This window comes from Pleurodeles waltl, chromosome 5 (genome assembly GCF_031143425.1).
Source record: "Pleurodeles waltl isolate 20211129_DDA chromosome 5, aPleWal1.hap1.20221129, whole genome shotgun sequence".
Lineage (NCBI taxonomy): Eukaryota > Metazoa > Chordata > Amphibia > Caudata > Salamandridae > Pleurodeles > Pleurodeles waltl.
The window spans coordinates 733,218,801-733,242,690 of record NC_090444.1 but is presented as its reverse complement, the minus strand read 5'-3'; the positions used below and the strand labels follow the sequence as shown (position 1 = coordinate 733,242,690).

The window sequence follows — 23,890 nt, the reverse complement described above, 5'->3', positions numbered from 1 at the left end:
GCAGACTTTACAGTTTCAGATTAAAAAAAACAATCAACATGCAACAAACATTCTCAGCTAGTGCATTATTGAATGAAAATAGTCCTTTGCTTTTGTCACATAACCAACTCGTTGAGCAATCCTCATTCCACCAGCTTCACAAAATGACTGTCCTCTAGTCAAACTTCTCTCCTTAAAAATTCCCCACAGTTCTGTGTGGTATCACCACACCGGCACATATTTCCTACCACCCAACGTTCCCCTCAGTCTCCCGATAAAAATTATACCTTACTTGTGTAGGTGGGTCAAGTACCTGTGACAGGGAAGAGCCAAAACCATGTCAAATTGAGGGGGAACCAAAGCGGGTCCAAAAGGGCAGTTTGGAAAAAAAAACATTTTTAGGCTGACAAGTGGGGCAGAATTTTTATCGGTATAGATGCAACAATGCTGCGTGGTAGGAATTTTGTGGAGTCCTGCAGATTCTGGGAGGTTCCATCGCAAAAATGTGGTAAAAATGTGTGATTTCAAGCAAAGTTGGAGGTTTGCAGGGTATTGTGGATCAGAAAATAGTGCAAGGTGCATGTGAAGCACACCACCATGGACTCACCCAGATGTTTAGTTTTCAGATGTGTCTAGGTCTCGTAGATTTTTCTATATGGCAGTGTCCCAAAGTCCAAAAAGCGCAGCCCTCACCATTCCACGTGGACGATTTTGAGATTTAGACAGACTCTCCTGGCCCAAATGTAAAACCAAAACCCAAAATAATCAAATTTCCTCTTGCTTCCCGTTGGGGTAAGATCTTTTAGTGTGCGGGGGAGAGCTTAAAGACTGTTACCCCCTTCAGTTGGGGTGGGGGCATAACCATGCCCATACTGGTTGGTAGCCACCACCACACTATATAATTCCCTGTCATCTAGTAGGCTTTCTGCTCTCCCTGGGGAGTGGATTGGGGGTAATTTCTCCATCTGCCCACCGGTGGGCAGAACAACATTGTCCCCATTTGTTTGGGATGGGGGTATGGCCATACCTCCACCCTCTTTTTATTTTATTTTATTTTTATTTTATTTTTTTACATTTATTTATTTTAAATCTTCCCTGGTGTCTGGTGGGCTTTCTGCCCCCCTTGGGGGCAGATGGGTCTTACAAAAATAGGCCGATCTGCCCCCAAAGGGGGCAGAAATGACCAACCGTAGTGTGCCCCCAGGGGGAGCGACCCTTGCCAAGGGTCTGCCACCCCAAACAAAGCACACACACACACAACAATCCCTGGTGCCTAAGTGGTTTCTGCCACCCCTGGGGGCACATCAGCCTAATAGGAATAAGCCGATCTGCCCCCTAGGGGAGCAGAAATGGCCTAAAATAAATTTGCCCCCCAGGAGAGCGACCCTGGTCTAAGGGGTCGATCCCATCTGTAAAAAAAAAAAAAAAAAAAAGAGGCGCTGGGGAGGTTCTCTACTAAGATTTGGCCAAAATTCTCTGTAGCTAGGTTGACATAATCATCTAGATCCTCAATAATGTCATATGATTTTATATTGTTGTAAACATCAACATTTGTAAAGAAGGAAGCGATCTTCCCATTAAACTCAGGCGAGTATGGTATCTGGGGAGTCAAACATTCTGGACTGATTCATTTATTAACCACCTTAAACAACATGTTTTTGACAATTTGTGACATCTTATAGTCAGAAGAAATTCGCCTTATCTTCGAGTAATTCCTAAATTATTTGTTAACTAGAAGCCCACAATTTAAGCAATAATCGGTCTGTGTATTTAATTTTGGTTGGAAAGGAAATGCCAGTTTTAGTGCAACACACAACAATATATAGCCATTCTTATGTAGCCAGTATGCATTTGATCTAGTCTTGGGACTGACAATGGATCAAAGAGAGGCAAAACTGAAGGTAGATCCTGTATGTTGGGACTAGCACTGTGTAACTGGCATTGTTGTAACAAAAAGGACCCTCTTCCAGTAACGGCGAGTCGTTGCCCAATCAGTATAACTGTGAGATAACAGCTAGGTCACGGGCATGATAGCAGCATTGTTGGCCCATTACCTGGCTGTATCCATACCACAATCATGCAGGCTACATCTCACACTGGGGTGATTGAGAGAACGCATACCTTTTTTGTCATCTGCTTTTAGGTAGTTTGTATACATAATTATGAAAATGATTGACACCTGAAATCTTTAAAGTGGTTGTCCATAGTCCAATGCCTTTCGATAAATAGTTATTTATCCTTTGAAAACATTTTAAAGAGGTTAAAAGGACTGGCCCTAGCAAGTAGGACCACGGTGTTCTTGATGGTCCTTTTCTACTTTTCCTATTTTTAGAGCTAAAACAATTTGCTGCTTCTTTAGTTGATCAAATTATAGTCGTCTAGTATATTGTGGTGTGGGGGTCTTTCAAAGGCCATGTGTATACATAACGGTACCTAAGTAATATTGCACTTTCCTTGTAATGAATGTGCATATTGCCAGTAGTTTGAATTAGGATCTTATGTATTTCTCCATACTGCAAATGTACAAAACGCAAAAACACTCAACTACAGTTAAAAGAAACAGTACTTTGATCTGCCATAAGGCACATGGTTCAAACTATTAAAACTTTGAGCCCAACATAGGAAAGGGCCCGTGGCGCTTAGCACAGAAAAGAGTAAGAGCTTGATTACGAGTAAGGGAGATACATTTGTAGAGAAACCATATGGTAGGAATTAACGATTCTGGCCCTCATTTCCATACATTATCCACCTATTATGAGTTAAAATCCACAGAATGGGGATTAATTGTGCAGACCCAGTCAAAATTTCGCACAAAACGTATGATTCTGTGTGTTGATGGTAAATGTGCGTGGCGATGGGTGTTACGAGATGGGGGCTGGTGAGAAAGGGGTTGGCGAGGTGGCAAACGGAAGAGAAAGATGTGGCCTGGCCCGAGGTGGAGTGGGGGGGGGGTCAATACATGCTGCCCCTGTGCCTTAGGAGGGTGGGGGGGGGCGAGGCTGGTAGCACTGCAGCCCATTTACCCAAAGCTATTTTAAATGCTGTATTTGCTGCCAGGCAAGCAAGCATTTGCAATGCAGTGGGTCTTGCGTTTGCTCGAGTTAGGGCTATCAGCTTTGTAAATTCCTAACTGGACTTTTCTTGCCACATAAATTAAAAATTAAAATTAAAACAGTTGACATAAGCAAGTCAATTCAAAGCACCACAGCCACCGTGAGCGTGAGAGCTATTGGCTCCCTGAGTGAATGTCTAGAAAGGGTTGCGGCTGGGATGAAAGGCAAACCGAAACTGGAGGACAGGCCATCACACGCTGTAAAAGGAGGGAGCGTGAGGTAGTGTGATGGCCAACAAAAATGTTCACTTAGTGAAATCACCTGGGAGGGAACTCAGCACATAAAGAAGGGACATTTAAAAAAATGTAGCAATAAAAATGAGGCATTTAAGACAAGCAAAACAAAGAATGAATAGCACTAGTGGGTGTGGTTACAAGCCCACAGAGAGATTAAAACAGGCCAGACTGCTTGCGCACTCGACCCTTAAAATGGTCCTGTGTTCCTGGATCTGGGAATTTTGCTTAAAATCGAACTGAACGGTATCCCACCTGGGTATAGGGCTCCACCCAAACACGTATGCCGGTGACTAAGGAGTTTGTGAAAGATTATTCGGCAGATATTTATATAATTTTTTGACTAGTGTTATTATAAATGTCTCCAATTGTCGTTTAAAAAAAAAAAAAAAAATTAAGGATCGTTGATTGTTATTTGCACCTATTCTTTGCGTATGTGTACCAGTAAAATATCGTGTAAACCAAGAATTCTTGTAGATTTAATTTTCAGTTAGTAACCCATCCTTTCATCTTTGTGATGTATGTTATGATTGCAAAACTGATTGGGAGATTGTTTAAAAAATGAATTACTGTGCAGTCCTTTGTGCTTCGGTAATAAAATACGTTATGAAAGACAATCACTGAGTCATGCATCACAAAACTACATTTTTTTAAGGAATACGCCTAGAATAGCGGACAGGGAACGTGTACATTGTGTCAGTGTCTCTGTTCAGTGTCATAGCTCTCTTTCTTTTTAGGTTTGCCGTTTATTACTGCACCAAATAAATTTGAAGCCCTCGCTGCGCACGATGCCTTGGTGGAGCTGAGTGGTGCCATGAACACTGTTGCTTGCAGCGTGATGAAGATTGCCAACGACATTCGCTTTTTGGGATCGGGACCACGCTCCGGTCTAGGCGAGCTGATTTTGCCTGAAAATGAGCCTGGGAGCAGTATTATGCCAGGTACAACATTACGCTGAATCTCCGTCACTTTGTTTAAAGATACACTTAATAGTCACATGTCCTATTGGTTATCTTACTTAAAAAGTACACTTTGAACACGTCTTGGGGGGCGGTCAGAAAAAGTGGCACTCAGATATGTAGTGCCTGTTTTGTAAATCGCAATTATGCATACACCTGTTACCTGTCTGTTGTCTTCATACACATCCTGGAACTGCATGACGTTTGAGGGCTGAGCTGACGCACATACTGTTGCGGCCTGCCGTTCTCTGACTAGTAAATGGTGGTTGTCATTACCTCCTCTGAGGCACACGGGGGGTGGGTCATGGTATTGACAACATTAGCCCAAACCCCCGTCAATCACAGAGAACATTTCCGTGGGCGTCCCTTAAAGGGCCCGGCCAGGGAGAGGATTTTGTTTTGTTTTTTTGTTTAATTCATAGAGCGAGGAAGTACTGTACAGACTTACAGTGCACGAGGGGGATATTTTGTCCCTGGTCTGAATGGCTTCTTCCTCTGTCTGAGTCCTGTTTAAGGTCACAGCTCTAACAGTGAAAATGAAGCTGGGGAAAGATTGCCTGATGCAATAGTTGGTTCAACCAGTATGTGGCAGTCTTTTCACCTGCCGCCACCTAGCACAGCTCCCAACGCGGATTTTCTGCAGAATTTGGCATCAAGCACACACTCGTGGTTTCAGCCATCTAGCCCAGATTACCTTTGCAAACGAGACCACGTGCAATATGAACTTTCGATTCTGGCCTTAGTGGGTGTTTTTCCAAATTTGGTGATCCTTGATTTGTTCCCATGATATTCCACTCCTCTCTGATTTTGTGACTGAGGCCTTTCGTCAAAAAAACACAAAACGTTCTATATATATATGTATGTATAATATATATTATTTTCACATATTTGCATAGCTCATGAACACTAATGGTATTCATGCACTTTACACAGTAACAATGAATGTGACGCAAGGTGTTACATAAAACTGGAATTAGGAAGAAAAAGAGGGATGAAGAGATACGATGGAAATGAGTGAGTGGACTATGAGGTACTATGGGGAGTAGGGGTAAGGGACATTCAGATAGAATGGGAAGAGTAAGAGTGGGGAAAGGAAGGACATGGGAGTGGGGCGGTGTGCGCATGGGGCGGCGGGATTGAACTGGTGAAGTAGAAAGGAGGGAGGAAGGACAAGCCACAGAATAGGGAAGACACAAGGATAGGGATTGGAAGAATGAAGGAAAATGAGTGAATTACCAAGTGCCATGGATTCGTTCTGGCCGTGAAAAAGGGAACAAAACTGCAATCCTGTCGCCCAATTCAGAATTATTGGTTAAGGAACAGTCTAAACATTTGTGCCTTTAATAGACGATAGAAGGGTTGGTGCAGTTCTGATTTCAGTAGCAGGGAGTTCCAGAAGGTTGAAGCCGCTCCTGCAGAGCATGCAGGGTTGTGAATAAGGGCTTTGCTGGTGGAAGGTGTTCTTTGCTTCTAAGATTCCCAGTTGCTCCTGAGGTTTTGAATACGCTGGTCAAATAGAGCTCTTAATGAGCCAATAGAGCTACTAATCAGAGCTTCTAGTTCCTCCTGAGATCTTGAGGCAGTTGAGTATGTTGGTCAAATAGACCTAAATAAAAGTTACTCTATTGACCTAGGGTTTGCTGTTGTATACTTTTCACATTGCATATATGATATCTAGATAATTAAAATACAAATAATAATATGGTTTTATATCATTTAAAAATGAGCCCAGAAACCTTTTGTCAGTGCGTTATTAAATCACAAACTTTTCTATTAATGTTTGCTGTCAGTGCATTTAAGGGAAACACAAAACATTGCCTCACGGTATCAGTCGTGCACTCATAAGTCATTCATTTCTCATTTGAAGCACGTGGCCATATATGTTGTCATGCTTTCTGTTGAAGAGTGTGTGCTTTGACAGTCCCAGACTGATTGCTCCCAATTTCTTTCTTGATATCCGACTCTTAGGGAGCACTGTTTTGTAGGTTTCATAGATCACATATTTACATTGGTAAACTCCATGGAATTACTCCTATGCAAAACAGTACTTTTGCGACTGGCATAAGAGCAGGATGGAAGCTGCTTTTTCTTTGCAGCAAGTCTGTAATTATCTTCTGTGAAAGAACATTTACAGCCGAAACAGCCACTGTTCAAACTAGCATTTTTAACTTTGACTAGTATTTGCTCTCTTGGAGACTAGTGCTTTTTTCCTCCAATCTGTTGCCTTAATGTGAGAGTTTTGTCTACTTTTCCTTATAGTGCATCGAGTCTAGTGTTTTTCCTTGCCATCCAACAAAATTAGTTGATACGGTTGCGTACTGAAGACGTAATGCTGAATGTTTAAATATGTTTATAACTTTTTGTTACAACAGTTGTACAATCAATCGAGTGTAATTTGAGGCATCTTAGGCTGCTGGCAAGTTTTTGTACACCACATCCAAGGTAAATATGGCAAAAATATGTTTGCAGATTCCTGTCACTCTTAAGGAACCTACATGGTGGGCGTCAGACTTCCAATCTTTGTTTCTGGGGCTTTAAAAAAAAAAGTTTTATTGTGTAATGTGCACAAATGTCTAAGAAGATCATCGGCAACAAAAGTATAATCACTGTTAGCCGTGGTTCCAAAGTTAATAAAACAAAACAAAAAAACAATAAGAAACACCTTATTTTATTGCCTCGTAAATTTAAAAAACCTAGGAGCTTAATGGCTTGCACCTTATGTGTTTTTTTTTTTTTCTCATTTGAAATAGTGGTCTTATATATATTTTTTTTTAAAGTAAATCAGATACAATGCATGTCCCACGCGATTGAGTACAATTAACTTGCTAATAGTAGTCAGACCCCTGCCCAGCAGAACCTATTCAGTAAATTGCTACAAGCATGTAAACTAATGTCTTAATATACCTAATTCCAGTTCTGTTCTCTAAGAAAACATACTGTAACGTATTATTGCAGAAGGCTTTTCATTATTGGAGCTTCGTCAATAGTATTCCCGATAAGCTGAATATAGGGGAGATCATATGCCTAGTACATGAGCTTTGCCTTTGATTACTTAACTTAGGACAGACAAAACAATACCCACATTCAGGCCATGCCACATATTAGTATCTGATAAAATCCCCTCTTAGCAAATATAAAACTCTGCTTAAAGTTCATGTGTTGATCTTAAGTTGCACCAGTCCATTTTTGCATAAACTGAGACGTCCACCATTTCAAAAGATTTTCTACAATGGCTCATGTTGGCGATGGCGCTCTCATAACTCATGTACTCATTAAAGACTGTTTTTCATTTTAGGTTTAGAGTCACATATTAGCATGTTATCAAAATCTAATCCCAGTTTGGTTTCCCAAATATTATTACAACAACAATATTATAACTACTTAGTTTATCACGTCCTAAAGTAAAGCCCTTGGATTGTTTCGTTAGCTGTGTAAGTAGGAAGGTAAGTTGTTAAAATCGGACTACATCTGTTATAGGGCATGTCCAGTGTGCCCAGTTTTACTTGACAGTTTGTGCAGGCGCACAAAGTAAAATTCCTAAGAATCTTCAAGTAATTGCTATTGTATCAAGGATTACTTCAAGATAGTATTCAATTAAATTGGGCTGAAGCCATGTGAGTTTTAATTTTCGTTCTAATGTTAGAACATCCTTGTTAGCTAGATCTTTGAAATCATTTATAGTCGAGTAGAGGCATCTGTGTTGCAGTAGATTGAGACAAGCCTTGCATTTATGTTATGCCATCCATGCTTAGGTAGTGAAGCTCTCTTTTGACCGGATTAGTGTGATCAAATTTCCTCGTCTCGCGTGCAAGTCGAGCAGCTGAATGAAGGGTAGCTGTGTGCGATGCTAATTAACAATGTTGTAACAGTATTTCTGTGTTCAATTCAAGATACTACTCGAGTTTGTACCATTGCTTGAAAGTCTTGTGATTGATGAAGTTGGATAACTTTTGAGAGAGGCGTGGGCATACAAGGATTGTTTCTTGTTACACATTTCATGTCATTACAAATACATTATTACAGGTTGGAGCGAGGACACACCTCTGACATGCTTCTTTGGATACTCCAGACTCTCTGGTTAATTAACAGTGTATTCCATTGCATGTCCAAGGCTGGATATCGGTGTGTAGACTCTAGATTTGGGCTTCTGTCCCTCGATGGACCAGCCCACCCTAAAACACGTTAAATACGTTTTGCTTTTCTGTCACTTTGAATAGCTAAAATGTTCAGTTGATTGCTTGTTCTCCAGTGTTTTGACTTTTCAGACTGGCTGTTTGAACCCAACGCAAAATTAAAAGAAAAGCACATTGTGTTTGCCGTGAGGATAGTCGAGCAGAGTTCACCTCTTCTGTCTTCAGGAGTATTCTTCACCAATTCCATACACACGCCTTCCCTGGCATAAATGACCTGCTTCAGAGAAGCTGTGCGGCGTTTGTCTCAATTTTGATCCACATTGATTGATCTCTAAAATGCATATTGTTACAGCCTTGGTCAAGAGGGAAGAAGCAAGGTTAATATATTCGAACACTTTTGCATTGCATGACTGCTTTGGTAACTTGGAGCTGCATTGGCAGTTACAGAATTTGCCATTTTCTTCAACGCTGTAAACTCCTGTTTACCACATTCAAAGTTAACACAGGACGTTCCCATTGTTGTAATAGGGTTATAGAGGTAGACTCTGTGAAAGCCTTTACTTGCAAATGGTATTTTCTGTTCCTCTTAATTTAGCACAACCCTCTTATACTGTTGTCCTTACCCGTCCCTTCTAATTGCCTCTTGCTTTGATTAGTAGCCATACCACAGCAGTCTTCCTTTTCTCAAATCTTGAGAGTTAATATAATGAAGATAACAGAGCTCGAGCCTCTTTTTTTGGAAATACGAATGTTGTTCAGTATGAAACTTTTCACAGTAGAAAATCCATCTTTTGTGAATTGAAGCAATTACAGATGAGTTAGAAACGGGACAACCCCCAAGATGCTGCCTCCAGTAAACATATGGCAGCATCATGTTGAACTCATCTTAAAATGGTGGCAGGGTGTTGCTCTTGGTTTCCATGTTTAACTAAGAAACAGCCAAAGAGACCAGCATAGAGGTTGGATAGGACTACCATTTGCTGGTTGCACCAGCGATTCGCCCCTTAGATAGTACCCATATGCATATAGACCTGTTAAGAACCTCCTGCCAGGCTAATCACCCATTACAAGTTACAAACTTGAATAAAAGAAGAACCTCTAATTGAACTCCGAATGGATTGCCAACACTTTATACCTTCAAACAAACAGCACCTCTTTATTTTTAAAGTTGATATTTTTCGCACAGTTTTCTTGCCATTTAAATCCTGGTGATCTGTGCTACATTGCAAAAATTATGGAATTACATTACTCAAGTAAGGTATGTGTGCTATTTGGAACCAGACTCGAAGCATCATATGCCGTATACTGTTTGAAAGAGTAAGCAATGCTGTTTTGAGGTCACATTTATTTTCACAGCAGAGGAACCCCAAACAAAGAATGCTTGCAGTACGAAGAAGTCGTAGCACCACTCCATAAAAACGGCACCTCTTTGTATTAGAATGAATTTTGTTTAAGTAAAGGTTTCTTGAAATCAAAATTCTAGTGAACAGCACTACTTTGGGAAATTATGCAATTAAGTGTAACAGTATATTATGTTTTTTTTTAAACCCACCATTGTATTGTATCCCATGAGGCATTGCTCCGCCTACCTCTGGTGATTTACATACTACGTATAATGTAGATAGATTGATGAGGAGAAGGATCCCTTTTCACATGTTGGCAATTTGGCAAAGTATTATGTCAGAGGTGTAAGAATGTGAACTATTTCAAATCTTCTGACATACACGGGATGTTGAGGCATGCACACTTTTTCCTCGCTTTGAAAGAACATTAAATGGTGACCTGTACTAGTGCAGTCTTCTGCAACTCGCAGCATAAGTACGAATGTGCAGATTAAGATATCACTGCGGGGGGGGGGGACACGAATGGTGTAATGCCATCAACATACACTGTAATTTACATCTGATAATATTGGCAAATGCAGTGTTTGTATTGGTAAGAAGGCAAAAGTAGCGTGGTGGTATAATTGGATCATTGCGTGATGGTGAAAATCCTAAAATGCACAAATTATTTCTGAGTGAAAGTGCAGATCTTATACAGCGTTCGATTACTGAGTGATGATGCAAATATGCCTATGTAGCCAAGCTAAGTGCCAAACTGAACACACATTCAAGATGACGGAGTAATGGTACATATCAAGTCACCTTGAACATCTGGACATTACTTAAGAATTACTAAGTGAAGGGGCACGTCTGAATTTCCATAATGGTATTTCTTCACATAGAGTTAGCATCCTTAGCATAATGGTTCCACACCTGTGCAATGCTTGAACTGGTAAAATGGCAATAGGATATGACTTATACTAGGCATTTCATGCAACTATGGTTCCCAAATTTTATTTTTGAGCAATGTTGTGATGTTCTAGTTAGGTGCTGAAATGAGATAAGAACTAATGTTTAAAAAACGAAAAAATGCTACCATTCACCATTACAGGTCAGAGAACTAACTCTAACTTGTGCCCCGGCCATGTACTTCTTATAACCACACATATCACTCATGACATGTTAAATTACATCGTTTATGACCTCACTGATGACATCTCAAAAGAGTTCAAAGTTGACCACATCCATGATCCTGCTATTCTTATTACTTCATAAACCCTTAGAGCAGTGGTTCCCAACCTGTGGTCCGGGGACCCCTGGGGGTCCGCAAAGCCTTCTCAGGGGGTCCGCGAGAGCCTAGAAAATAAAAAAATGTTAACAAATATTGACAAATTAGGTCCCCAGCTTTCAGTAATGACTCAGAGGGGGGTCCCCGGATTCCCATGATGATTCAGTGGGGGTCCCTGGGTTCCATTAATGTTAAAGTGGGGGTCCACAGAAATCAAAAGGTTGGGAACCACTGCCTTAGAGCATTTAAAAAATAAAGTTTTAGTAAAGGGCTTACAGTCATATACAGCTTGGAGTTACTGTAGGTACACAAATGGGTGAATAGATGGAAATGGCATAAGCCCTGGTGGCAAGTATGGTTGTGCATTTCGAAAGTTTCATATGATGTGGTGCACTGTTTACAAACCAGTAATGTTTAGGGTGCAGGTAGTGCACTATGTCAAACAATGTAAAGGTAGAGCACACAATGTGAGTTTCAAGGGTATGTTTCAAAGTATGTTGTGGCTTAAAGCCAAAGCCTGTTATAAAAAAAAAAATCCACTGAAAAAGCCAAACCTTCTGTGTACAATAGATTATCCAACAGTGAATGTCTAGACACAAGCTCTTGATAAATAGTTGTAATATTGTGCTGTAGAGATGTCCTATGTAACAAGAACATTTTATAAAATGTGGATGTTTATTTTGTGAACTTCACAGAAGCTTTTGAGGCACTGGAAGATTGTTGAGTAATTTGAAATACAGTGGTGATCCACTTGGAGGTGGTTTAACTCACTCTGGGGTTGTAAGCATGCCTCTAAGGTTGTGTGTCATTGTGCTCATCTCAGGAATTTATCTTTCCAAACTATGTAGGGTTATCCATGGGGCATTTATCTGTGACAAATGCATATCCGTCAACCTCTTAACTTAAAATTGCAGGTCACCTGTAGTTTTAAGAGGGTAATCCTGTTAAGGTGAATAGAGCACAAACACTTCTTAGAGGGTGTTCAAGGTGGAAAAAGGCGGGGACCCTAGTAAAATCAATAGTGTCCTTTTGTTTGTTAGTTGGATGAATACCAGTAAATCAACAAAAACATTCCTCCCAATGTGGGGACTTTACACATAGATTGTGTGTGGAGCATATGGTGAAAGGTTATGTTCATTGTCACCTGATTGGTGATAGAAGATAAGGCACTGGTGTAGCTTGTTAATATTTCAGTCCAGAATGCCTATAACACATTATCACAATCATTGGATGATGTCATTTGTAATGTAATCAGTGATGTCATCAATGATGTCATTTATCTTGTCATAAGCTTGAGGGCATAAACAGTGCATGACTGGGACACAATTTGTAGCTAGTTCACTAAACTATGAACAGCGGGTTTCAGTAGCTGTCGGTTTTTAACAGTTAGATTTTATCTTACTTCAACACCTAACTATAATGTCACTGTAACCTTTGTTTTTTTTCAGTGAATTTCTGGCTTTTTAAAATCCTATTCAAAGTTGAGCAGACACCCTGCTGGCAAACTTCAATCACTGTCCCAATGCGCAGTTGGGGAGTTAGCAACAGGGCCTGACCAGTGGCAAGGCCCTACACCCAGGGCCCCCCCTCCGATGGCTGCCCTACCCCTCACTGCGTACAGTCTTCAGCAGTGTGCGTTGTGGGTTGGCCTGAGCCCAACTTGTTGCAGACTTCAAACCCCACTGCGCACAGCCTATGGCCTGCATAATGGCCGTTGCCCACAGTCAGTCATAAATTCATGAAACCAAAACCATCAGTTGATGCACTCTTCTATTAAGCCATGCATCAATCCATCTATGATCCCTCCCTATACTTATCCATTATCCTTCCTGATCTCATATTTCATCTTTGGCTGCACCTTAAATTTCTTCTTTGGCTGCAGATTTTCGGCACGAATTAAAGGTAGATGATCCTGTACCGTTGATGTCCCGGAGAGTGGTGCAGATGTGCTTTAAGAAGATACGACTTATGATTGGTAGTTAGCGCAGAATCCTAGAGTCTGGGGTAAAAGGACACCATGAGCAAAAGTGTAGAACATATCCAACTGGATTAATTGAAGCTTACAAAGTACAGCGGTGCCCCAATATAGAGTCCACTGGTTTAACTGAGATGTGACAACACTAAGGTGATTGTGACCTGAAATATGAAGATTAAATTCCAGATGAGGAAAGATATGGTTTAATGCTGTCATGATAGAGAACTCACCTTTTGTCACATAGTTAACCTGCCTTTGAAGGTAGACGTTGGAAGCCATGTTCATTTCCAATGTTTTTTACTTTGCCCAATCGAATTGGTGAGGGTACACTGGGGTTGTGCAGAGGTAGTTGTGGCTTTATAAGGAGCTGCACGTCAGGAGTTTAGCTATAGATGTTTCTATAACATCCAATGATTGACTGCTTGGAAGTATTGGTGAGGAAAAAGGTGTTCAGGCCTGAGGCTTTTTTAAAGCTTTCAGATAGGCTACTAGTAATGGGCGTAACAGTAGCAAGTCATGTTGAATGAGTTGTTGGGTCCTGGAATAGGGATGGGTTATAAATTGAAGAGTAGAGAGTTCATTGAAGAGCCTTGATAGACACCTGTTTGACAGGAGGAAAGTGACAGCAACATAAAAAATGATCCAGTCCAGAACATTACCCTGAATTCTGATGTCTCTAAATCACTGGAGCAGTACTTGGTGAGCCACTGTGTTGTGGACAGAAGAGTGTTCCATTAGGCTGGGGGCTGGAGCACAGATTCAATCAACAGCATTCTTAATGTAGTTGGAAATTACAATTAAAGGTGCATGGGTGGATCTATAAATTATAGGTGTTTTTTCACCTCCTAACCTTGTTTCAGAGGAGAGGTCCAGGCTGTATTTGGATAGAAGGTCACAGATGTAGAGCCTGTCCTATTTTGGGTGTCGGGAGTTGATTATGACACAGGGTAGATGGTTGTGGGAAAGAATAGGAGAATGGGTGTACCATGGAGAAGTCACCTTTATCATCACTCCTGCTGCAATGTTAGCAGAGGATGTGAGGTTTGAAAAGCCTTAAAGTGAATGTAGAGATTGATGACCCTGGTGAAAAGGTGGGAAGTAATAGTTGCTGTGGCTGGAAAGGCAGCAGCAGTTGTGTGGAAGATGCAGAGAAAAGTTCATTGAGCTGTTCCAGAAGGCAGTAAGTAATCTGGTGGGGTTAGAACGAAAAACAAAGATTTTGAAGCCCTTTGTCAGAGATTGAGAGGTGAGTGATTAATAAATGATATAACTAGAAAGAGGTTATGATCTGTTTTTGGTGTTGGAGGGAATTAGAAGAAAGAGTAGGTGTGAATGATGGTATAGGTTAGAATGCAGTGGGGAAAAGATCTGTGGTTTGGGATGTGTTCATTGGGGAATTAACCTAGTCTCCATTCTTTGTTTCACTGGGTTCGTGGGTATGAGGAAGGAAAGGGGAGGTCAGTAGAGAGGGGCTGATAGAACAGGGGAGAGAACAAAGATTAATGAAGGCACAGATAACTGAACAGAAGTGGTAATGAGAAGGGATGGAATAATAACAGCTGCAGTGTGTGGAGTTCAAGGATAGATCAGAAAGAGGATAGGTCCTAGATGTGTGTAAGGCTGGATTGGGGAGCGAGTACAAGAAGGGTACATTAGGACCAAAGTGTGCAAATCATTTAGTAGAGAGGACAAATGATAGGATATACTAGCAGTTTGATGTATGGTGGGAGAGGAAAGGGGAAGTAGAAGAGTGTGGATGGCATGGCTAGGTGGCACCGATAAGGTAAGAAGAGGTGTGTGAGAATTGGACTGACAGTAGAAAGGACATGTGATGTAGGGAGGAAGAAAGAGGGGAATGGTATTAGTTAGAAAATTGGAGTAATTGGGGAGCCTACCTCTGAGGTAGATTGGGCTTATTGAAATATACAAATTATTTAAGAACCTAGCACACCTGTGGGTCTTTCTAGTTTGTCCTGGAGTGGGTATGCTCAACCTCTTGTAGGACTCCAACTTCAAATTACCATGGCAAGGAGTTCTGGTGTTTGTCCAGTAATGCTAGGGTACAATCCTTTGGAAGACTGTAAGATTACATAGGCTCGTTCAGAAGTGGTCTAGGGGCAACTCACAGGTGGTGCAGCCACATGGTTCTTAATGTACGTGTCCACAAAAGCCATATAAGTCTCAAGAGTCTGTGGCATCCATCCAAGAGTGGCTGGAACACAAAAGGGAGACAAACTTTCCTGATAAACCTGCATAAATAAAACCCACACAGGAATCAATCATTTTGGTAACCGCACCTTCCAAAGGGTTACTATTTGCCAATCCTGATTTGACCACAGAGGTCTTGCTAATGTATTTGTGAATGGCTTGTGAAACAATACAGATGTTATTCATTATGATGTTAGATGCTCGGATTGTGTTAGCAAAGCTAATCATTTTGGGGGGAAATTTCACAAAATGTTCTTGAACAAAGATAGCAAATACCTACTTGTAAATTGTGACGTAATTCTGCATTTTTTGTTATATTTGCCATTTCCATTGATCCATTTACTGCCCCCCTGAATTTTTCACCCATATTAGCATGGATTGAGGGGTGAGGAGTTCGAAGGGTACGAAGAAGGTCCTTTACATAACCCTATTCACAGGGCCACTGGAATTAAGCGATTCTGCGGCGATCTTGGGATAGTGATGCATTTGCCACGTAAACCATCAACTGCTGCATAATATGTAGATTTTAACAAAAAAAATAGTTTTTAGCTCAAATGGATCAAAAGTTACAAAAAATATAGCAACTCGGATTCCTGCGCGCCGGAGCGCTTTTTGCAAAGCTTGACGGGTCATTTTTAAGATGCTTAGTATTGTGTTTGGGTGGTAAATTGTTAGTAATAAGGTGAAACTCTATTACCAGACACTATTGCCAGGTGTAAAAAGGACAAAATAATGAACTAATAGTGTCACAAAATGTGCCGCGTTATGCTGCATAATTTGTTCAACCCTGCCGCATAATTTGGTCCACCTTTGCCGCATACTTCCATTGGCCCTGCATATACGTGTTGCACTGGCATATCCAGCATTTCCAGAGTCGTGTCAATGAAAAAAATATATGTAATATGCTAGTGCTGTTGGGCCAGCTGTCATGATAGGGCGAGGGAAGGTTTGGATTCTACTTTGTGAATGGTTGCAATAAATGTATTTCGAATCTATCCTGTAGTCTACTGAATATGAAGCAATACTAAATCTAACATGTTTTTTTGTTTTTCGTTTTTACAGGGAAGGTTAACCCTACCCAGTGTGAAGCAGTCACTATGGTAGCAGCTCAGGTGATGGGAAATCACGTTGCTGTGACCATTGGAGGCAGCAATGGACATTTTGAACTGAATGTGTTCAAGCCCATGATTGTAAGCATGAACCTTTCTAAATTGATTCCCTTCGTGGATAAGTCATTGCTTGGACATAACATGCATGCCAGTGGGGGTTGTAGAATAACACGTATATTTTTAGTGTCGGGAGTCTATTCTTAAGCACATGGCAACGCAGGTTGAGTTTTTGAAACCCATCTTTTGATATTTATTCTCATATTATAGGATGTTACCAGCATCGTATCGCACATTTTTTTCCCATGTCTAGAGTTTGATTTTACAAGTATGGGCAACTGTTGCAGGCTTGAGATTATTGTTGACTATTATTAAGGTAGTGTTTAGTTAGAGGAGATCTGTCTGCCTAATTTCTATAGATCATTACTCATGACGTTTATTTCAGGCAGACGTTGGTAAAATATACACAAACTACAGGAAATATAAATTAGAAATCACAGAAAGTTATTGTTATAAGAACTATACTAGAGATGGAATATTGATATGTTTCAATCCAATAAAACAAAGTGCATGAATCTTATTCATTGGTGACTTACAGGTAGCTCCATCTAACAGCAGAAAGTGCAGTGTCCAACAAGAAAAATATTTTAATAAACAAGTGGATAAATAATTGACAGTAGTAGGATCGCAGTCCTTACAGTTTTACATCAATATTTTATTCACTCCACTATTACAGGAGGCTCTATAGTTGCTATTTTGTCAGCATCAGAAAATATAAAGAATTAATCTAATTTAATATGTTACAATATACTGTGGGTGGCTCCTCCGTTAGGGTGGAGGAGCGTCGCCCCCACCCACCAGCAGTGGCAGCTGCAAAACCTTTACCAGAAAATGATAATAAACTGAGTTTATAATTGTTTTCTGGTAAAGAGGCGGGGCCACGGGGTGACGAGTAGTGAGGGGGAGTGCCCAGCACTCCCTCTCACTGCACATGTATGTTTGGCGGGCTGTCTTGGGACGGCCAAACGCACATATGCAGTAGGCTCTTTCCAGCCCAGCAACAAAGTTGCCAGGCTGGGGAGAGCATGCACAGGCTTCCAGTCTGCCTGGGGTTGCCCTGGCTGGGCGCTCCCAGCCAATCCTGACACTGCTCTGAGGAGCGTCAGGATTGGCCGCAGAGCACGCTGGGAGCCTGTGCCTGCAGCCTGCGACGAAGGGGAGGAGCGGCACGGCAGCGAGTACAGGTAAGTAATTGTTTTTTGTTTGTTTTTTTAAATTAAATTAATGTTGATTTTTTTTTTCGTTTTTTTTTTTCTCTCCTCTTCCAATCCTCCCCTGTGCGCTGCTCCACCCCTTCTGCACCCTGCGAGCTGCTACTGCAATATACATGAAACGCATCCATCCGAAACATGTGTTTTGTCATATGCAACATTCCTCAGTGGCTTCTTCTGGCATGTACAACAGTTGCATCTCCAAATGCACAAAATCCAAATATGATGGTTACTTAAAATATTCCATTCTAGATTATCATATTGCAAGAAGCTTCCTCTCCTCCTGTGTTACTTCCTGAATTGGAAGTCCAATTTCTTTCAAAGTTTAATAGAATTTGTGTCCAAAGTCTGCTGTCCCATTGTCACAAAGTCATTTATCCTCTGTAAGTAATATCTCTTATGTGGGCATATTTGAAGTTTGTGGACGAAGTTTTTATGTGTTTTTTTTTTTGGTTTAAAAAAATAACGTAACAACATACTCCTAGACGTGAAGAAGTACATGTAAGCACTCAGGACGTCATGGGGAACATCACATATGACAAAACATTTGTCTCTCAAGACTCTTGTAATATTGAAGTAAATACAGGAGTGCGAGGCTATTTTGTTTATTGTGAGGTGATTGTTGTCACTTGATTTAGAATTTTAGGGTCTCACGATGTAGGTTTCACGCACCCAAATTAATGTAAGTATTTTGAATGTAAAGTTGAATGGAATTGAAAAGGAGTTTGCTTCCGATACCACAGTTACACATTTTTGGTAACAAAAATGGGATAGATAATTGCTTCAAAAAAGTCTCATGGTATCTATTGTAATTTAAAATCAGTTAATTACACAGAGATTAACACTACACAGATGGAGATGATCTTTGTATACAAAATAGTTGGTAACCCCTCTAATTTAAAGAAAGAAAATATATTTGGATAAACGTCCTCTTAGAAGCTGTATGAATACCCCCACCCTGCAACCCTTGTGCACAAGATGACAGTTGTTTGTATTTTCCCCCCAATGAGCTTGACAGTCTTGGAACCCACTGAAAGGTCTCCCTTGAATTGTACTTTTATGTTGGCTCTGATGTCAAAGGTTACTCCAAATTATGACCCTTTTGTAAGAGTAGCTCTTGCACTCTCTACCTTGGCATGTGTGGTTGATGGCAGTGACAGCATATTTCCCTAAGTATCCTGTGAGAAGAATATCTGCTGGGTCGACTTGGTAAAAGGTAATTTAAGTCTCCAATAATTAGGATCCTTCTCTTTAATGTCTGGTACATGTATGAGGAGTGCCTGGACATCTGTACTGTTTTGTGGGGGCTTGAATGCATATATCTGAACGGGTGAGAACTGAAATCTGTTAAGTGCCATGCATGTGTGCTATGTAAGACGGACTGCTTTGTGCTTGGTTAGTACTGCCTATCTCACATATTGGAGAATACGTGCACACCTCATGTCCCCTTCCTGAAAGTAGATGTACCGATTGAGTGGTGGAGACAACCAGTCCAGATCTTTTGTGCAGCTCAGGTTTTCTTGTTGCAGTGAACCTACCTGTTTCCTATCTTCCTATCTTCCTGTGCTGTGGTCATCTTCCAAGACAACAATAGCCTTCCAAGCCCTCAAAAACATGTACCACCTGGCAAGGAGCCCACAAATATTGGTTTGCTACTGCTGAAAGATTCTTAAACAGTTAAAGGAGCCTTTGAACTTTTCAAAACTACATTCTCCTTACTTGGCTTGTGGAATGCTGCCTTGCCCATGAATGAAAAAGTTATGGCTACTTGAACCACCACTTTATTGAACATTTCTTTTTGACACTGAAGGGGTCTGGGCATCAGAAGGGAAGAAATTGAGTCATAAGTGACCCCTCTGTGTGGTTGCCCTTCTCTCTCAAAACTGGGCCTAAGTCTTTCAAAGCATATGGAGTCCTCTTTCTGTAGAAAGAAAACAAACCTACCTGTTTATGGACGGAGCTAGATACTGCACCTTCTGTGAGTGATTTGCTATATTGGATAAGAGCTAAGTGCTAGCTGACCAGAAGGACCTGCATGGGGACTTGTTGATTTACTGAGAGTGCCCATGGTATTGCTATAGCCCAGCTATCTGGGATGTGTGTCCAGTTCAAGAAGCTGTTTTATTTCTTTCAGCCTTCGAGAACAGTTTACCCGCTTCATACCCACCTGACGCATGCCCTTAGATTGCCTGCAATGACCTCACACCTGCCGCAACTGGACTAGAGAACATTTCTTCCTCAATTTCCGGCTTTCTGTCCGGTGCCATTAGTTGGAGCAGAGTTCTCTGATTCATGAACTATTGAAATTATCCTAGCTATTTGTTATATCCGTAGACAAAAGGAAAGCAGGAGGAAATCTTGAACACAAAGTTTATTTGCCAAACCAACACCGACGTCCTCAGCAGCCCACTCAAGTCTGATCAGTCAACTGTCAAACTCGAATGCCATGAGGTCATCGGAATTCCCTGCAGGCAACCTTCCATAAAGGTGCACCGCCACTCACATAACAAAACATATAGTACAAATGTAAAACACAACACATCTTACCCCTTAACAATAAACAAACAAAAAAAATACACAATAAACAAACCTCATAAATATACTCTTGCCTAAAACAAAACAATATACATCTCATCACATGGTCTAAAATGCATTTCCCTCAACAACCTCCTAATACATTACATATTGACCTAGATATTTAGGTCTAACAATATTTCTTTTGGGCCTGCCAACCTCACCCTCCAGATTACTACCTCCCTCCAACCTCTCAACTTCACCCAGAACACCTGCACCTTCCATGCTCAAATTTTCACTTTCATCTTGCATCCTGCTATCCTGTACATTTTCACCAGAGCCCCCTTTCAGATCACTTGTACACCCCAAACTCAAATTTCCTGTTGAACTCTGTATCGCCACATATTTTCACCCGATCCTACCTCCTGAGCATTATCAGCATGGCCACCACAGTTAAATTCACCTCCAACCCAAACACCTGAATATTGCACATCAGGAACCACACGTGTCACTTTCACCACATTTCTCTTGTTCCACCACTTACCATCCTCCACCATAACAGAATGCTTTGACACTCTTACAACCTTAGTAGTTGAAAAAAAACTCGACACTCCACTTCTCTTACCTTGAGGTTTCTTCACTCTAACTTCATCACCCACACTAAATTGAAAATCCATAACTCTTTTGAGATTGTCAGATCTCAATTTGCTTCTAACTTGCAGTCTTTCCACTTTGTCCTTTACCTTATTCATATCAGGAGCAACACCACCATTCAGAGTTTCCTGTACTACCCACTCAGGAGACAGTTCATTGCAAGAGTGTCTAACTTTTAATAGTACAAAAGGAGCTACACCTGTAGAAGAATGTGGCGTGTTATGATAGCACCAAATCCTTTCCGCCACCATCTCCTGTACACCCTTCCCAGCACGAATGGACAATTGTATAGTCTCCTTGAATATTCTATTTACCCTCTCAACAAGACCGTTACCCTGCGGACTATATAAAGCGGTAGTAAGGTGCTTAAGATTAAGCCTTTTAAAAAATTCAATTATTTGGTGCAATACAAATTGTACACCATTGTCTGTGACTAAACACTTAGGAATTCCCTCCCAATGAAAAATCGCTTTCAAAAATCAAATTACATTGGTGGTATTAGGTTCTCTCAAAATGTTTTACAAAACCCATTTAGATTGATAGTCTACTGCAACCAACACATATTTCTTGCCTTCATTCAAACCCCCTATAAGACCAATAAAATCCAGTCCCAGTTTTTGCCAAGGCTTATCAGGAAATGGCACAGGACATAATGGCACTTCTCTCGTGTGCAAACTTTTATCTGCAAACACAATTCTTAATTGCCAACTCCACCTCCGAATCTATACCCAGCCACCAATAATACAATCGCAACCGTTTTCTTGTGCCAGTAATTCCTTCATGAGCCATCTTTATCAATTTGTACCTTAACTCACTAGGAGGTATCAAACGTTCTCCCCTTATAACAAGATCGTCCTCCACATTTAATTCCTCTTTGATTTTACCAAAAGGTCTTATCACATCAGGAACACGATTTCCCCCTGGCCAACCCTCACGAATATACTTCTAAAGTAACAAAAAAGAATTATCCTTGTCCACAGCCTCCTTCCAAGCCTGTCTGGAGATGACCCCTCCCGAAACAAACATGCCATCAGTCATCCCCACAACAGCATCCTCGTCCTCAGTTTGCTTCATCTCAATGGGATTGTAAACAGGACACCTGGACAGAAAATCTGCCCTGCCATTATTTCCCCCCAGCTATGTGCTTCATCTTCATGTTAAATTCATATAACTTAGCTAACAACCTGGTTAACCTATGACTGGTTTTATTAAAAACTTTATCATTCCATAAATAAACCAATGGCTTGTGATCTGTCACAAGAGTAAATTCTCTCCCCCCCCCCCCCCCACATATGTTGAAAAGTGGTTGGCACCCCAAACACAAGCCAGTGCCTCCCTTTCTATTGTGGTGTAATTCACCTCAGCCTCAGAAAGTCACCTAGACTCAAGCGCAATAGTATGTTCTCTACCTTCCACCATTTGACTCTAAACAGCTCCCAGGCCAATCCCACGGTAATAATAGAAGGTACCTCTTCACTGAAAGGTTGAAGAACAAGAGCCTTCATTATGAGAGTTTTGAGTGTCGAGAAAGCTTGCACCTGCTCATCCTGCCACTGAAATTTCTCACCCTTCCTCAATGTCTTCCTCAAAGGCTCAGTCTGATAAGCAAAATTGTGCACAAACCGCGAGTAGTATTCGCAAAGACCCAAAAAAGATCTCAATTGGTCTTTGTCATTAGGAGAAGGTGAATTTTCAATAGCAACTAACAAATCCTTCTTGGGTGAAATTCCTTGTGCAGAAATTCTATGACCTAAATAATCAACCAAATCAACCATGAATTTGCACTTTTCTTTTCTCACTGTAATCCTGTGATCCTCCAAGATTCCTATGACCTTATCAAGTTTGTGAACATGTTCCTGAACTGATTCTGAACCTATCAGAATATCGTCATGATAGGCCAACACGCCGTGTACATCACCAAACAATTGATACATTAGCTTCTGGAAAACAGATGCCACGGAAGCTAATCCGAAGCATAAAACATATAGTACAAATGTAAGACACAACACAATTCTTGTTCCGGAAATGCCACCAGTCACAGTCAACACTAACCGTAAGCTGGACCTTTAATCACTGGCTAGTGGTGGTCCATGTGTCTGCTATATGTGCTGTCGTCCTGTGAGTGCCCCAGTGACCATAAAATCGTGACTGTGACAAGTGGTTACTAAAAGAAAGACACCCCTCTGCATCTAGGCACCAACAGGAGACATTTTTGGGAAATGTGCCACTAATTAACCAACTGTCCCACACACAGTGTGTGGTGGACTTGAGACTCCTGTAATTGGACTGTGTCTCTCCCTCAACAGGGATGAAGTAGCAGTGACCAGCTACCATGTCAAACCGGGAACCATGTAGACACTGAAGAATTTTTCAAAGGCGTGCTTCTTATACTTAGGGTGATTGGCTTTGAGGCATTGGTAATTCTGATTTTTTTAAGTGTTCCTCTTTTAATCTAAGGCTGTTTTTTTTTTTTTGGGTGGGGCTTCTTTTAGTTCACAGCATCCGTTGGTTCTACAGGCAGCTTGTTGAAAGTAGTGCTCGTTTAACAGTATCTCTGCCTCTTTCCTATTAGTTACTGTTGGAAATTTGCCGCTTCTGCAGGGTCAACCCAGAATTTTGCCTTCTGCTACTGAACTTGTTTTTTGATGGCATAGGAGTTTTTGCACTTTCCCCCTGCTAACCAGCGGTAAAGTACTTGTGCTGACCTCTCTAAGCAAGTTAAAATTGGTAAACACCCGATTAGCATAATCTGATAGAGACTTTTAGTTGCAGATTACTTACCTTTGAATTTCCCTCAGGCTTCAGACTGGATCTGGAGATTTTTCTGAGCAGTACCCCTGCACGCCATTCGGTGGCATCGATCGCCTCCGTGTCCGTCATTGGGGACGGATATGACATCGCAGATCCAATGTAGTTGCCACCCTGGCAAGCTGATGTTGATACTTTTCTTTCCGCACCAGCCTACGCTGATCCGAAGAGAGCTACCGCTCAGTCATTTTTTGACTGGCTTTTTTTCAACTTTTTGTCAAAGATGTTTTTGAGTTTTCAGTTTCTGGTGCATCGAGGATGTCATTGAGGAAGACTGGATTTAAGACCTGTGGGTCATATTATAGGGCGATGTCCGTGATGGAACCA

General features: G+C 41.1%; 1 protein-coding gene across 1 annotated transcript in view; it reads left to right on the top strand.

Moving 5' to 3' along the window:
• The window catches only part of FH (fumarate hydratase), a 133,343-nt gene that overhangs the window by 73,899 nt on the left and 35,554 nt on the right, over positions 1–23,890 (top strand). Inside the window, exons 7-8 of the mRNA XM_069234690.1 lie at positions 4,063–4,266; positions 16,273–16,400. Of these exons, the coding sequence (XP_069090791.1) occupies positions 4,063–4,266; positions 16,273–16,400 (332 nt within the window). The remainder of the gene's footprint in view (positions 1–4,062; positions 4,267–16,272; positions 16,401–23,890) is intronic.